Genomic DNA, 17046 nt, shown 5'->3' with positions numbered 1-17046 from the left:
CTCGACATGCTGGCCTTTGAATCTGACATTTATCTAATCTATCTAGTGTTGTAATGAGTGAAGGAAGATTGAAGATGACAAAATGAAATGTTGTCAAAATGAAGTGCACTGTGTAATTGGTATCTATCTATCTATCTATCTATCTATCTATCTATCTATCTATCTATCTATATATATATATATATAAGAATGAAGAAATATATATACATTTATTGAAGAAATCTACTTTGGCATTTAAACTGGCATATTAGTGTTGGAGCTGGGCAGCAAACTCATTAAAATACTGAGATCTGCTAGAGTTTCTCTCCAGTAATATAATGCAGTAGAGAGAATGAGGCACATTGTTAAGTGAATCCACTGTGCCCAGAGGGGGCTTCCGGTATTCTCCTGGGTGAAATCAAGCGTAGCTCTACGTGATGGTACAGTTGTCAAAGGGGAACACTCAGCTCGGCTGAAATGATCCCAGAAACTCAGACACATCTGGAGTTTCACAGTGACACTGAGAGACTCTCTCTAGAGGAGAGCTGGACTCGCTCAACAGTGGCAGTGATGAATGTAAATAGGAGGCAGAGTCCAGGAAAGTGTTTGCTTTTATAAATACATTTCTAGCCACTGTTAAATGACGTGGATGCTGGTTTAATTATTATTTCTGTCTATTTGGAGAGCTGAAATGGCTTGAAAAGATTTTGATTTTGGCATTAGTTCTGCTTTCGACTCACATTTCACCGTATAATTTCCTCCTCTAGATTACAATGCGCTTCCCTGGATGAGCAAATATTGTTTAGACTGACATCCAAAATGTGGGTCTGTAAGCCAAAACAGGTTGCCAGCTGCATCTAAGCTTGATTAAATAACAAACGGAATGAATGTGCAGATATCTACATGGCTCAAATATTTCTTGTGGACACCTTTATTGACGCACTGTAAAAATATCCAGCTATTTACAATCTGGCTCAACTGAAATAATCATTTTAATGAGTCAATGAATAAATCAAAACAGTTATGCACAATTATTACGGAATAGTTCACACAGAAATCAGAATTTCCTTGAGATTCCGTCTCCCTCAGGTCTTCCAAGAAGTAGATGAGTTTGTTTCATCATTGGAACAGATTTGGAGAAATGTAGCATTGCATCACTTGCTCACCGATAGATCCTCAAAAGTGAATGGGTGCCGTCAGAATGAGAGTCTAAACAACGGATAAAACATCACAATAATCCACAAGTAAGTAGTCTGCAAACAAATCCATCAAGACTGAAAACATGAGTCCTAAATCTCTAATATTAAAAGTAATCTCGTCTGAATCAGGAGAGACATATGCACATATCTATTTACAAGCAGTCCAAAACAGTTCTAAACAAATATGTCAGAGGATTTTGATGTGAGAAGACAACAGGAGATGGAAGTTTGCTTTTACGGACATGTATTTTGGCCAGATATTATGGATTAAAGTTAAAAACATTTTAATAATGGATTTGTTTCCTATAGGCATGCAGCTTTTCGCGTGCATGATTACTTGTAGATTGTTGCAGTGTTTTAACCAGCTGTTTGGACTCTCATTCTGATGGCACCCATTCACTACAGAGGATCCATTGGTGAGAAAGTGAAGTAATGCTACATTTCTCTAAATCTGTTCTGATGAAGAAACAAACTCATCTAGATTTTGGATGGTCTGAGGGTGAGTACATTTTCTGATCATTTTCATTTTTGGATGAACTGTTCATTTAAGAAAATGACGTCATCTCTGAATAATCTACATGAAGCATATTAGCTAGGAGAAATGAAACAATTAGTGAAATGTAATTAATAGGAGGTCAATTAATCAAAGACGAAATATTCATGAAGAAATATTTCAAAAAACAAATGCATGAAAGGATTGGTGAATGAGGAAAGTCAGGAGAAGAAAAAGTGCAAAGTGAGGGTTGTGCTTTCTGACAGTGTCCTTCAGGAAGGTCAGCCATCTGCTTTCTTCAAGCCTCTTCCCATAAGGCATGCAAACACCGTCATCACCATCTTGGGGTTGACCTCCACAAGGTCATCGGGCAGGGCGTACACCCTGACTCCGATTTTTCGCGCCACTGAGATTGCATATCTGCGAGTGGGAAGCAGAGATACGGATAAGGTTGCTGGTGGCGAGACAACAGGCAATTTGGCGTCAGATGTGTATCAGGGTAATTTATGAGGAGCTGTGGGGAGAACTTACTTTGCATTGTTTAGCCTGTCCTCTGGCGGCAGCTCTCCGGTCTTCACCATCTCGTATTTGATGGTTTTGGGCATGATGGTGTCGATCAGATCAATCACTGGCAGGCTAGTGCTGATTGATTTATCCTGGAATGATTGATTACAAAGATGGTTTAAGTGAAAAAACATTTCAACTTAGGCATGTTTGATATTGAATTCATTGATAGTGAACGGGATTAACCTTGAAGCTGTTAATGTATGAGTCTTTCTGGCCTTGTTTCAAGGTGTTGTTCACCCAGTCGATAATAACTTGGTCACTGACTTTTTCTCCATCACCGATGTCAGACAGAACCTTCAGTGTGTACCTGCAGGAGTTATTCATTGTAATGAACTGACTAAATAATTCATATCAACATATTCAACAAAAATAGATGTAACCATAACATAACCAGCTCCATATGGCATATATATATATATAGTGTTTTTTTTTATTGTATTTTTTAAAGTTAATACTTTTATACAGCAGGGATGCATTAAACTGACCAAAGGTGAGAGTAAAGAAAAGTATAATATAACAAAAGAAAATTTTTATAACAATGAAATTCTGTTCTTCTGAACTTTCTATTCATCAAATTCTAAATAATTATTTCAGCCTAATCCTAATTATATATATATATATAAAATACTGTACGTTTGCAATTTCAAATGAATTATACAAAAATGTTATTAGATTACACACACACACACACACACTGTGTGTGTATATATATATATATATATATATATATATATATATATATTAGTGCTGTCAAATGACTAATTGCGATTAATTGCATCCAAAATTTAAGTTTTTTGTTTACACAATATATGACTATATACTTGGCATATTTATTATGCATATATAAATACAAACACATGCATATATTTTAGAAAAAATATGTTGTTAACATATATATATATATATATATATATATATATATAAAATATAAGAATATAAATATATAAATATATAATTGTATATACATGTAATTATTTTCAAAATATATACTGTATGTGTATTTATATATTTATATATATAATAAAACACACCCACACACACACACACATATATACATATATATATTTTATAATTATTGTAATTATTTTATAAATATATAAATGTATATACATGTAATTATTTTCAAAATATATAGTATCAGTGGCGAGTAAGCAGGTAGAAAAAAAAATATTAGATTAAAGGTGCTGTATGTAAGATTTTTACTCTACTAAAGCATAAAAAACCATAATATGCTTGTTGATATTTAAGAAACATGCCAAGTTAACATACTTGTTTATCTGAAAAACAATGTTACATTCAGTTATTCTCCTTTGAAAATGTGCGTTCTGGTTTGTGAAACCCGCCCCTGGCAGTTAAGCCAATTGTATTTTGGTATTTCATTTCCAGCGTATTTCATTTCATTAATTGTCAAGTGCGCTTGTTTATGTTTGTGTTATCAATCTGGCAACCTGTGTGTGCATCAAGTCTGAGGAGGAGGGGTCGGGTGAAAAAAAACATCTCCATTATTTTGAATTTGGACTGCAATACCTAGTTCAACCACTCGGTGTCAGTCCTACATACAGCACCTTTAATACAAGTTCATATGAATTTTCCACAATTTCGGCAAAATGTAAAATAGTTACAAATTGCCATGAGACTGTGTTGAATCCTAAACTGTAAAAATAAAGTACCTTCTCATTAACTGCCAGACCAACGCAAGGGTGTGCATGGAGCTTCCTTCATTGATATTCTCACCACCGATTCCTACTAAGGAAAACTTTGCTTCCTTTTTGCCCAGTGCAACCGCATAATTACAATTCTCAAGCTACAAAACAAACATATGTCAACCAAATTAACATGACATGTATAATTCAACCCTAACAACTGCAGGTCTCCATACATAAATAGCATTTTTTGATGAAGAAAGCATGCATTTTGAATTCTGAATGCAGCTAGCCGGTACCCTGAGGCAGCTGTGCAAATCATTTCAACAGGGACACAAATTCAACATGTTGCAATACAGCCGTATTTAATTTGCTGTCAGAAACAAATAGATTTTGACCCAGTATAAATGTGATGTATAAAAAAAAAAAATTCTGACTGAAATGTGAGCCAGTTGTTTAACATGTTCAGTAGCTTCTTGTTCTTTTTTTTTTAAACTCGGATATAAAACTTCAATACAAACCTTCTTCATGTTGGATCCCAGTATAGGATAGGGAGGTTTATTAACTCGAGTCCAGTTAACAGGAACCTGGATTCTCTCATACAGCTGAAGAATGATGAGACTGTCTTGCAGATCACTGGAGAAGAAGATGGTAATGATGAAATTCACTCTCTTGGTTATAATGTGCTCAGATAAAGACAATGAATCAATATGAGTTGTGTTTAAAGGTGCAGACCACCACTGATTTGTCAGGAAGTTTCTTCATAACACACCATATTAAATGCTTGTTATACCATTCACCAGATGAAAACTGTACATATCATCACTTAATAGTTTGAAAAAGTAAGTGATAGTCCACCTTTACTGTGATAAACAGTATGATCTGCAATTTTATTCATATCTATCGCACAAATGATACATTACAATATTGTTATATGGTTACAGCCCAAAGAAATTCCAGCCACTCCTTTTCATCTATCGATTAATATAACAATAACTCCTGTTTAATCTACTACCACACTGCTAAAATAAAGTAAAAATAATTTGAAGGAATTTTTCTGGAATTTGGAACATTAAACTTGCATTTGATTGTACTTTAGAGTTAATGGAAATGTCCATGAAATTAATGTAATACCAAAAAAAAAAAAAGTCAGCTAAATAAAGTAATATAAATCTAGATGTATGCACAAGTTACAGTATGTGCCCAAATGTAATACTTTGGGGAGTTTAAGCATTGCCAATAGGGATGCCTGCCTTAGAAAGAACTACTAATAACAACTGTAAAATAATATTTTGTATATAACACCATAGTATACCATCTCACAACCTCCCTGCAGATCCATCATTTAGTTATGAATAAAAGTAATAAAATAAAGTCTTATGTGTAGTGATTTTTTTTTTTTTGGTTTATACTGTTTTTAGCTTTTGATTCCAGGGCCAAGATTATTCCTTATGTTTCAGTTGTCACTGTAGAAAGCTCTGGCATTACTGTAAGCTGGAACAGATGGCTGTGTTACCTGTACAGGTGATTGACATGTGGAGCAACTCCCAGAGAATTCATCCAGTTTCTGAATGTCCTGTCCTCTCGTGTTTCCCCTGCAGTCAATGGTATTCATTTTGAAGATTATTATGCATTTTTATTATTTTATATGTTGAATATTTTGATTGGATGTTCGTGTTTATACCATACTCACATAATAAGTACAAACCATCTCATAAAATTAAATTGGCTACTTTGGCTGTGGAACCTTTATGATTTCTATATATAGACTGACAAACCAACATTGATATATAAATGTGGGTAGTCATATGCTAATGATTTTTTTTAGTTTTCATAAAAGTGAACTAGGGATGAAGTCAGATCTAAAAAAGCTAGATTAGTTTCCCATGATAAACTCTTAGTAAATACGTTTTTAATAAAGCCATTTAAATATTCTTAAAATATTCAAAATATTCTTAGTTTGCACAATAGACCTTTGTCATAATTAACAATAAAACCAGGCTGCGGACTGAATAAATATTGTTATGAATGAAGCCAAGGGCATGACGGCAAAATAAAAAAAATTCTCTTTTTGCAATGTAAATGGAAGAGAAAAGGCAGTTAACAGGTTCTGGCAAATCTACTTATGTGTAGGCTTGATGGCATTGACTACTGTATTCAAGGAGACAGAATGAAGAAGAAAAGGGAACAATCAGATCAGGAGGACAGAAGAGAGATAAACAGACAGTGAGATGAACCCAATGACCCCAATTACTGATGTCACGTGTGACCCTCTTACACACACGTGCAGAACAGCCACAGCACGCCCCCTGCTGCTCACTCACAACACTGCACGTGCTTTAACTCGCCAATAAACCGCAACGCCTCCAGAGCGAGCGTGCAAGAAAACCTCGATAAGATCAGTTCAGTAATTATGTATTCATAAAATGTAACCTGTAACCGAATATCTTGAAACCTCACCTATGACGTCACTCTAAGTCACTTTACATTTGAATATTTCCTGTTTGTTATCAGGTTTTATGAATCAAACTTGTAAGAACAAAAATGCTCAAAAATATCATAGGAAACAATACACTATTAAGTTATTATTATTATTATATCCAGCTTTGTGTTACAAAATAATATTAAAAAGAAGAATATGTAGGTGGTGAAGATAATACAGCCATTGCAAAATAAAGAGTAAAATATGGACTTTTTTTTACTTGTATGCCGTTATGAATGTATTGCTTGAAATAAGTGCTTTCATGGATGCAGTTGTTTGAGTATGTTTCTTGTTTTGATCACATGTCTGCTTGGTAATTCAGACAGGATGTGAGCTCAGAGGTAGAGCAAAGATAAGGCAGCATCATTCATCACAGGCAGTCTGCAAGCTCTCTGAAACACAAGAGAGCCCCAGGCTGCATACACAACACCTTTCTCACGTCCCATGTTTGGCAAATTCACATATAAAAAATAATGCAACTCACCCTCAATTGTATAATCAATGCCATTACTGGCGGGTCGGTTCAAGGCTGGGTACATGTTGAAAAGATTGGCTACAAAGGCCATGTTGAGCTTCTGGTTTCCTGCCACCACATCATTGGGAGTCACAAACTGTCTGCAGTCCAGACGATCCGCCTGCTTCAGCATCAGCTCTGCTCGCCTTTCATCATCACGCTCCTAAAACAGACACTTATTAAACCTAAAGAACTAGAGATCTGAAGCAGTGCTCTAAAGCAGGTGATTATCTAAAAGACATCTGCTACGTGATTAATGGATGTTCTGTAGCACAATAATAGGACAATATGAGGTGTAACATTACAAACAATACACTTTACACCCACATTCAGTCACTTTCTTTGGCATGAAAAATAGACCCTATTTGCATGATTTTTCCCATACAGTATAAACATTGTTTTGCACAAAATGTAGTTACTAGTATAGTTTTTATTCATTTTTAAATCCGTTTTTTAATCACATAGTTGTGCTATATGTCGACGCACTAACCACAAGGCTATTGGAGCCGACATAAGATCTCAAATTACAGTTTGCATTGTCTGAATACAATTTAAGTGGTTCTTGCTTATTCAAAACCTTTTGTGGCACTTATGTGCTCTAAGGGTTCTCTAGGTGATTGTAAGGCCATTAAATTATAAAAAAAATATACTTTAACCAGTTTTAGAGTAAAATTCAATAAGTCATTTGGGGTGTCAATAGCAATGAGAATCACCATCAAGAATAACTGATAAAAACCCATTATAAGCAAAACATTATGCATTATGATGAAAATAATTTTTTTAAGTAATTTGTGATAATATTTTCTTCATGGTATTTTGGCATGTCATTCTTAGGCTTAAGGGTTTCAAAATGTACAGTAACACTATTTTCAGGTGTCTTTGTTACACATGCAATATGTACCATAACCCTAACCATATAGTAAGTACATGTAGTTAATTAATATTACTCAGTACTTAAATGTGTGATTATACTGTAACAAGGACACAGTGAATAGTTATATTCTACCCAGAATTCGTCTGACTTTAAAGATGTAAATAATTTAAAACGAGAGACAACAAAACTGCAGTGCGTGATTATTTAGATGCGGAGCTGGGGATGGAGAAGGATAACTGGCTCCTGAGCAAAGTGAGCAAAGCTGCTAAATAATACTGAATGGACCTTATATAAGGAAGTAGTGATAGGCCTCATATTCTTTTAGGTAGACATGGATCAGCTGAGAGTCACTAACATGATGTGTGGAGACATGTGCAGCAACCTGGACAAGGTCTTTGTTGTATTTTTGGGGTGTCAAAACCAAAAAGGGATTCGAAAAATAGTTATAGTGCAATAGCAATAGTGAAATTTTCACCACAAATATGTATAATTCATAGACAAATAAACCTGCCCAATTCTGATTTTCAAAAACAAACCCAACACTCATAACCGCTCTCCCTTTTTTAGGTCCTTGTCTTGTTGTTTTTTGTTCTCATATTTCGCTTGGCTTTGTTTAGGCAGCAATCAGTGTTGGGTGTCAAAAAGTCAAGAAGTTTCTTATCTGCACTACATCATGTCATTAAGTGCTAAACAGTCGCTGACACAGGAAACAAATCAGCATGTTGACTTCCTCAGTAAAAAGGCAAAGGCTGCCGACCAAACGTTCAGAAGGACTTACATTGAAACCAGACATGTCAATGTCAATCCTCATCTCGTCATCCACGTCTCCTTTAGGCGAGATCTGATTGAGCAGGTGGAAATATGCCCTGGAGTCCTGAGAGCAGAAAAAGGCTCTGTTTAGTTACATAAGTCAATCTTAACTGACAAGCAAATTACAGCTCACAGAATTTGATGTCAAACCAGATCAAAGGCTGGGCTTTTATACTGCCTATAGGCTTTCATATCTAGGCCTGTGATTCATTTACCATATGGTATATACTTTAAATATATATTTAAAAAATATATATTAACATGTATGTACATATATATTTCATAAATCCAAAAATATTTATACACTAAATGTATTTTTTTAAAACCCTGAAGTGCATTTTGTAACATATTTTTGCATCTGAAGGTTTGCACTAAATATGTTTTAAATTCTGAAAATATATTACCTTTATCTATGCTATTTGTAATTAATAAATTTAGGATATTCACTACCGTTCAAAAGTTTGGGGTCTCTTTTGCTTACCAAAGCTGCATTTATTTGATATATATATATATATATATATATATATATATATATATATATATATATATATATATATATATATATATATATATATATATACAGTACAGACCAAAAGTTTGGAAACATTACTATTTTTAATGTTTTTGAAAGAAGTTTCTTCTGTTCATCAAGCCTGCATTTATTTGATCAAAAATACAGAAAAAACAGAAATATTGTGAAATATTATTACAACTTAAAATAATAGTTCTCTATTTGAATATACTTTTAAAAAAGAATTTATTCCTGTGATGCAAAGCTGAATTTTCAGCATCATTACTCCAGCCTTCAGTGTCACATGTAACATCCAGTCTATCACAGGATCATTTAGAAATCATTCTAATATTCTGATTTATTATGAGTGTTGGAAACAGTTCTGCTGTCTAATATATTTGATGAATAAAAGGTTAAAAAGAATTGCATTTATTCAAAAAAAAAAAATAATAATAATAATATATATTCTAATAATATATTTTCTTTACTATCACTTTTTATCAATTTAACACATCCTTGCTGAATAAAAGTATTGATTTTATTTTTTTTTTTAAAAAAGAAAAAAAAATGACTGACCCCAAATTACTCACCAGTAGTGTATATTGTTATTACAAAATATTTATATTTTAAAAACATAGCTTCTTTTTTTTTTTTTTACTTTTTATTCACACAAGTATCCAAAAAAAGTATCACGTTCTGAAAAAATATTAAGCAGCAGAACTGTTTCCAACTTTGATAATGAATCATCATATTAGAATGATTTCTAAAGGATCATGTGATAATGATCCTAAAAATTCAGCTTTGCATCACAGAAATAAATGATAATTTAAAGTATAATAAATTTAAAAACAATTATTTTCAATTGTAATATTTCACAATATTACAGTTTTTTCTGTATTTTTGATCAAATAAATGCAGGCTTGATGAGCAGAAGAAACTTCTTTCAAAAACATTAAAAATAGTAATGTTTCCAAACTTTTGGTCTGTACTGTATATATATATATATATAATGGGGTGATCAATTTTCAGTAGCAACTGATAATGATGACATCTTTAATGAAGCTTATTAACTACCTTAATGTCGTCACTGAAGTTTCTGATTGGTTCCCAGCCAGCAGCTTTGAGGTGATAGTTGACCCATCGCAGCAATAGGTCCTCGGGGGACATTGACATCAGGTGGTCCAGATCCTCTGACTCATCCAGCAAAGCAATTAGAGCTACAGAGGCATAAATACACAGACACGTGTTACTCAAACCTCTTAAGAGGCATAAATCAGTCACTCACGCACATGCATGCTTTTATTTATTTATGGCAGCACCATGATTATAAAAATCTCAATTTATGCTATTGCAGCAGAGTAATGACCTTCATTGCGTGAGATCTCAATGTCAGCGAAGAGGCCGATTTTTATGATTTGCCAGAGGAGGCCAAGCACGAGGTGAGGGGTTCCTGCTTTCATGTCCTGAGCATCGATGTTGACCACAGTGCAGCCAATAGCTGACGCAGAGTTGAGAGCCAACACCAAATTCTCCTGTAGAAACAACAGATAGAACTATTTGTTGTCAAAATATAATGCACACATCTTTTATCCGAAAGCTTCTGAAGGCACATTCACACTAGAAGTATTAATAATCGTTCTGATTCTGTGAGAATAGTGACGTCCACACCACAACTATAACAGTAAGAAAACAAATAAACAAGAGTCACTTTCAGCCAATCAGAATCCACCTGACTTTAAAAAGCTGGAGCATTAAATGACAGATGCCTAAACTGCAGCACACGCTTATAATAAACAGAACATTATCGTGTGATGTTATGGATGCTATATATAGATAGTGTTATCTATATAGCTGTCATTTTCAGTGTGTATGGGTCTAAAGATGATGAACATAAAGAAAGTGCATTAGGAAGAATCTCACAAAACTTATAAAGAATGGTTCTTATAAAAAACTTATAAAAATATGTATTTGCATGTATTTATACAATGATGCATTAAAATATTAATATATTGTAGCATTATCATGTGGTGATGTGGATGCTTATGTTAGCATTTTAAATATAGCTATATCTATAACAATATAGTGATATCTATATAGCTATCATGCTTAGTGTTAACTGGTTTTAAAGATAATTTAATAGCACACAGCAATATAAAAGATAGATAAACACATTGAGGTTATCTTAAAAAACTAGTTAAGAACAGGTCCTGGTTATATTTCACCCAGAAATAAGTGTTAATGGGTCTTAGATATAATTTAATAGCACACAGCAATATAAAAGATAGATAAACACATTGAGGTTATCTTAAAAAACTAGTTAAGAACAGGTCCTGGTTATATTTCACCCAGAAATAAGTGTTAATTGGTCTTAGATATAATTTAATAGCACACAACAATATAAACGATACATAAAGCACATTGAGGTTATCTTAAAAAACTAGCTAAGAATATGTCTAGGTTTCGTTTGAGAGGTAGGTTTAAGGGAAAACATTAGGGTAAAGGTATAGAAAATACAGTTTGTACAGTAGAAAAATAATTACATCTACAGAATGTCCCCATAAAACATGCATGAAAACCCAACATGTGTGTGTGTGTGTGTGTGTGTGTGTGTGGTAGATTGACCTATTAAGTGAGATTTTCAAAGATCTACTTTTTTTATGCTTGTTGGGTTTCAAATGTGAGAATGCTTACAGTCATTGTAAATGGAGTGCACTTCCTGGTATTGATGACCCGCTCATCAATGGTGTCTGACTGTGAGAGGTTGATCATTTTGCTGTAAAGAGACAGCCAAGATGTTGTTAAACATGAGCTCGTATTTATCAGTAACTGTGATGAATAATGAATACCTATGTGCATTTAACAGCATAACAAACATTACACAGTTCATCTCATATTACCACAGCAATATTCCATCTTTCACAGATTTGAATAAGCTGTCAGTCTCCGGGTCCATCGGGATCAGATGCTTGCAGTCAGGATCGTCTGCCAAGGCCTTATTGATCCAGTTCACAAAGGCCACTTTTTCTTCATCTGAGAACAAATAAAAAACATTAGCAAAATGACATTTGGTCCACATGTGTCAGGGGTCATTCATTGACAAATCTCAAATATTTCAGGTTTTCACTTTTAAGTAGTTCTCAAGTATAGCAGAAACAGCTCAGAGGATATTTTTACACATGTCCAGGTGAAACAGGATATTCAATATGAAAGTATGTAGAGCTGGACTTGATTTTATGCAGCAGGAATTCCTTGGATGGAGAAAGTTGGGCATTGTATAGCAGAATGGAGGTGGGCAAAAATTAGACAAACCGTTTCTACATAAAAACCAGAAATGTGCATAACTGTGCATAAATGTGCATAACATAACTAAGCACATTATTGTTTCATAGTGACTTCCGTGAGGATGTAAACGCCACCACCTGAGTAAGAATGCTGAGTTCCTTCACTTGAGATCTTCGATGTTCCTCCAAACGAACGAATCCCATCCCGCCTGGAGATGCACTTACGGAAAGTTTCTCTCACCTCTTTGCTTCTCATGTCTTGGTATATCTGAAAAATAAAGCGAGATCTCAGCTTTCAAAGTGCGTGGCACAATCAACAGATCAGACACTTTGACCAGCTCACCAGCATTTTAAGATAAGACAAAAACCCATAGTCAGGCTTACCGCAACAAACTCTTCAAAACTGATCTTCTCGTCTTTGTTGGTGTCACCTTCCATGAACTTCTCCACAATCTCCCGAACCTTGTATCCAGGAATGTTAAAGCTGGCCTCTCGAAAGAGCTCCTGAAGTTCAAAATCGCTTACATAGCCACTGTTATCAATATCTGCAATAAAAAAAAAACGGCAGTTTGCGTTGACAGTTGTCCATTCTTGCAGCAAATGGTTGGACATAAAACTTCAGCATTAAAATGATATGTTTAGAATTGCGTAAGACAATGCGCAGCCGTAAAAACAGACATTTATAGTCAGTTATTGCAGCTTTGATAATGTTTGACAAGCACCAAGTCAGATGATCCAAACTCGTTCCAATGCACAGTTTACTAAGACTACAGTGAGATTCAGACAGAATTGAACTGACCGATTTTGTTGAAAGCCTCTCTCAGGTCCTCCAGATCTTCTCGGGAGATCTGTGTCACTTTGCTGTCCATGCTGTTCTCAATGCAGCAGTTCTCACCATGCAAAAGACCTGCCTAAAAAGTCCACACAGAGAGTTTGCGTGGTGCATAACCTGTTTGCCCACAGTTGTATCTCTATGATAAGCAAATCCATGGTGGACACAACTGGCAAAAACACAGTTACAGACGTGTGTTACCATCCAAAAGTGTGGGTTTGGTACCATTTTTTTCATGCTTTCACGTTTCTTATGCACACAAAATTTAGTTTTATTGAAAATACAGTAAAAACTGAAATATTACTCTAATTTAATATAATTGTTCTCTATTTGAATATATTTTAAAATATAATTTATTCCTATGATGCAAAGCTGAATATTCAGCAGCAGCCATTACTCCAGACTCCTGTCACGTGATCCTTCACAAATCATTCTAATTGGCTAATTTGCCAATTTTTGATTTTTCTTTGTTGAATACAGTTCAAAATCTATTTGAAACTGAATTGAACTTTTTTTACTTTCACTTTTAATCAAATTAATTAGTCTAAGTATTAATAATAAAACATTCATATTTAAATATTCATAGATGCCAAATTAAAAATGTTACTGGCCCTACATTTTTCTATGTTATATAATGTATAATTTGTAAATTATCTTTTTTTTATCAGCATTAAACGTTTAGGTTTTAGCATTTGTAATCACGATTTGCCTTTACAATGTTCGTTTTAAATCATGCTAAGATGTAATAAATGCATTTTAAAAGAACTGCACAAATAATATGAGACCATAAAAGCTGCAAGACACAAAACAAGAGAATTAGCAAAACGCTATGAAGTCACACCACATGACGTGTCAACATCCCAGCGGTGTTTCACGTCAGATCCACAGATACAAGTCTTCAATCATCAATCACAGAAATATTAGTGAATAAACAACATACTGCGAAAACGGGAGCTATTGAACACATAAACATCAGAAAAATTCGCCACGACTAGATTGTGAATTAAATCAAAGCTTCATGGATGCTGCCATTACAGTACATTAGGCTATATGAAGACGATACCTTTCCCCTAAACGTCTCGAAGACTAAACTTGAGATTAACCTGGAAAAGATGTTAATATTCCAGTCGAGACGTTGACAGCGTCGCCTGTCCTCTCCAGAGCGTATGTGGAGCTCGTGGAGATGTGTTAGGTAAGGAAAGAGACCTTTGACCCGTAATGTCTGTTAAAGGCGATGGCTTTGTACTAACACAGATCTGGAGTTAACGTTTAACACCCAACCGAACGCTGTGTCAGCTGAAGCTGTCATGACATTTGGTTCTTGAACTTACTCTAGCTGCGAAAGTGACACTTGAGAGACTATATACTTTATCATTCACTTGACACTTGTCTATAATTTTGTGACCTAACAAAACGACTTCACATTTCACTGGTTTTGTTAACTAGCTTGACACTCACTGCACAATACTCACACACACACACACACACACACCCGTGAACCTGCAAGGCTTCTTTGATTTATGGGAAAAGAGCTATTTAATTGGTAATATAACTAGAGTGATTAGATACAGAAACAGATTGAAAGTACAGGAGAGCTACCTGCTGCCTTGTAATCAGACCTTATCAGATGACCTGATGATGGATCGAAGGAAGGAATCAGAATGACCTGGAAAATAACATTCTACCACTTTAGTGTCCCTCCCACGCTGTTCAACTCACTGGAGACCGAACAAGAAACCTCAGCTGACAGATGTTTGACAGCAGATCTTCATGTTTTAAGCATGACCTTAAACAATACAGTACTAGCACATGGTGAGGATGGAAAGAAACCTCATTTCATGACTAAAAAAGTACAATTTAATGACTGAACCATTATAAAAGTACACTACAAATAGTTAAAGTGTAGATGATAAAAGGCTGCAAAATATTGCACCTGGGCAAAAAAAGAAAAGAAAAAGAACATTTGAAAGCAAATAAATTCTGAAAAAAAGGGGAAAAAATATATTGTCATATATTTAAAGGTAAAAACAAGTTGAGCCAACCTCATAATCTGCAGTAATAAATTAATTGGACTTTGACCACTTTGAACTTTGAGAATTATATAATTAGAATGAAAACATTCTTTAGTGTAACATTGTTATGCGGTTAATGTCTTTATAAGTAAACATAGATGATGTAAACAGTATGATAAATCATACACATTAGCACAGAAAATAGGGCGAAAACTAGTGCAATTTTAGAAAACAACAACCAAAAGAATCTTTCCAGGAGAATAAGAAGTCATCATGGATTGTAATACACTTGTAATACACTGTAATACATGCAAGCTGAGTCAGTGAAACAAACCCTTAAAGTAACACACATTATATAACTTACCACTTAAAAAGCTCCTCGCTTCCTGAATGTTTTTTTTTTTTTTTTTTTTAAGAGATCCAGGCAACAGTTCATAGGCACTAAAAGAGCTCCGAACAGTCCATAAAAAGAATCAATGCAGATTCTACTCTCCTTAGTTAAAAAAGGTCTTTAAAAATATATTTTGGATGAATGAGCAAATAGAGAAGCAGCAGTTTCAGGGGCCAAGAATGTTTCACTGATACCCAATACTGCGCTCCCTCCTTAAGAGACTCATCAGCCTTTGGGTTGCCACCTGCATTATTGATTGCTCTGAGAAGAGGATCCGTTACCTCATTACCAAGGTCGTTGCTGTGGGCAGTGGGATAAGGATGTCACCAATATTTCCTCTAGTTTAATAAAATGTAATTCAGTGGACAGTGAGGTTATGCATGTTATAGAGGTTATTTTTGATCCATGCATCACCTATTTTCAACCCTTCTGTGCAACAATGTTTCCACACAATGACACCTTTATTTGAGTGGGATGAAGCAATTACTTGCTTCACAGTATGTCAGCACTCCATTGCGCTGCTGCAAAGGCATGTCTTCATATTAACCTCATCTCCCTTCGCAAAAACACGTGAGAGAGTGATAGAGTGAATAATAGCACCTTTGATATACCAACCTCATTTTATAAATTAAATCTGAATTATTCCATAATATGTGGGAGTTTGAATGTAGAATGCAAAAAGTGGAGGGAACAAAGAGAGAAACAAACAGCAGGTGGCGCTAACTACAAAGAATTGTAGTTGTGGTTGTGTTTTTGTCGTGAAATAACTGTCACTACGACTTTGTTTTTAATTTATGTAACAAAATTCTGCTTCCAATGATTTTAATCCCCAATATTCTCGGTTTTCAACATTTAGAAATGCAGAGAACCCCACCAAGACCAGCCCAGAGACCCTAGTAATAAATAAAGTCTAAAAACCTTCATTAAAAACATTAGGATGCATTCAATTCTCAGACCTTATATATATATATATATATATATATATATATATATATATATATATATATATATATATATATATATATATATATATATATATATATACTTTAACAATTTATTGACTTAAACTAAAAATAAAAAATAATAAAAAAAAACACTAGAAGGACTATGCATGCTTTATATTCATGGCAGATCTTTAAAAAGCCCTAAACACATAACATCTACACAGAAAAGTATTAAAACATGTACAGAAATGTAAAGAATAAGAAATATGTGATACTTCATATTCTAAAATTATAACAGGTCGTGCATAAAGTGATTGAAATCTCCAAATGTTTTATGATATATAGTGCATCATGTTTCTATGTTGGCTTAACTGTCTGTGTGTGAGCAGTGTGATTTGACGGACGTCGACACGAACCAATAGCGTCATTAGTAGAAGTCAAGACGCTCTTCACTCCACCAATCAGCATTTAGAGGAGGTGGGACTTTTGGTTCTTGCTGCCGTGTAATTCGTGC

At 34.4% G+C, this 17046-nt stretch overlaps 1 protein-coding gene across 1 annotated transcript; it reads right to left on the bottom strand.

Annotated features, from left to right (window-relative positions):
* Nucleotides 1-1552: 1552 nt before the first annotated feature.
* On the bottom strand, nucleotides 1553-14442 carry LOC132096754 (plastin-1-like). Its single transcript, XM_059502343.1, has 16 exons — nucleotides 14289-14442; nucleotides 13153-13264; nucleotides 12738-12898; nucleotides 12492-12621; nucleotides 11970-12102; nucleotides 11764-11845; nucleotides 10439-10604; nucleotides 10147-10289; nucleotides 8530-8625; nucleotides 6848-7040; nucleotides 5398-5476; nucleotides 4403-4517; nucleotides 3909-4042; nucleotides 2422-2545; nucleotides 2203-2327; nucleotides 1553-2091 (listed from the first exon to the last, which is right to left on the bottom strand). The coding sequence occupies exons 2-16, from the start codon at nucleotides 13220-13222 to the stop codon at nucleotides 1953-1955; spliced, it is 1890 nt and encodes a 629-aa protein (XP_059358326.1). The 5' UTR covers nucleotides 13223-13264; nucleotides 14289-14442; the 3' UTR covers nucleotides 1553-1952.
* Between the last annotated feature and the right edge of the window lie 2604 nt (nucleotides 14443-17046).

This window comes from Carassius carassius, chromosome 20 (assembly GCF_963082965.1).
Source record: "Carassius carassius chromosome 20, fCarCar2.1, whole genome shotgun sequence".
Lineage (NCBI taxonomy): Eukaryota > Metazoa > Chordata > Actinopteri > Cypriniformes > Cyprinidae > Carassius > Carassius carassius.
The sequence above is the reverse complement of the archived record's forward strand: the minus strand, read 5'-3'. Positions and strand labels throughout refer to the sequence as shown.

Coding starts and splice junctions, on each gene's coding strand:
- LOC132096754 (XM_059502343.1), bottom strand. CDS start 13,222: ATGGACAGCAAAGTGACACAGATCTCCCGAGAAGATCTGGAGGACCTG. Junction 12,103..12,491: donor AACTCAGCATTCTTACTCAG/GTGGTGGCGTTT, acceptor ATTTGTTCTCAG/ATGAAGAAAAAGTGGCCTTT. Junction 7,041..8,529: donor TTGACATGTCTGGTTTCAAT/GTAAGTCCTTCT, acceptor TGTCTGTTTTAG/GAGCGTGATGATGAAAGGCG.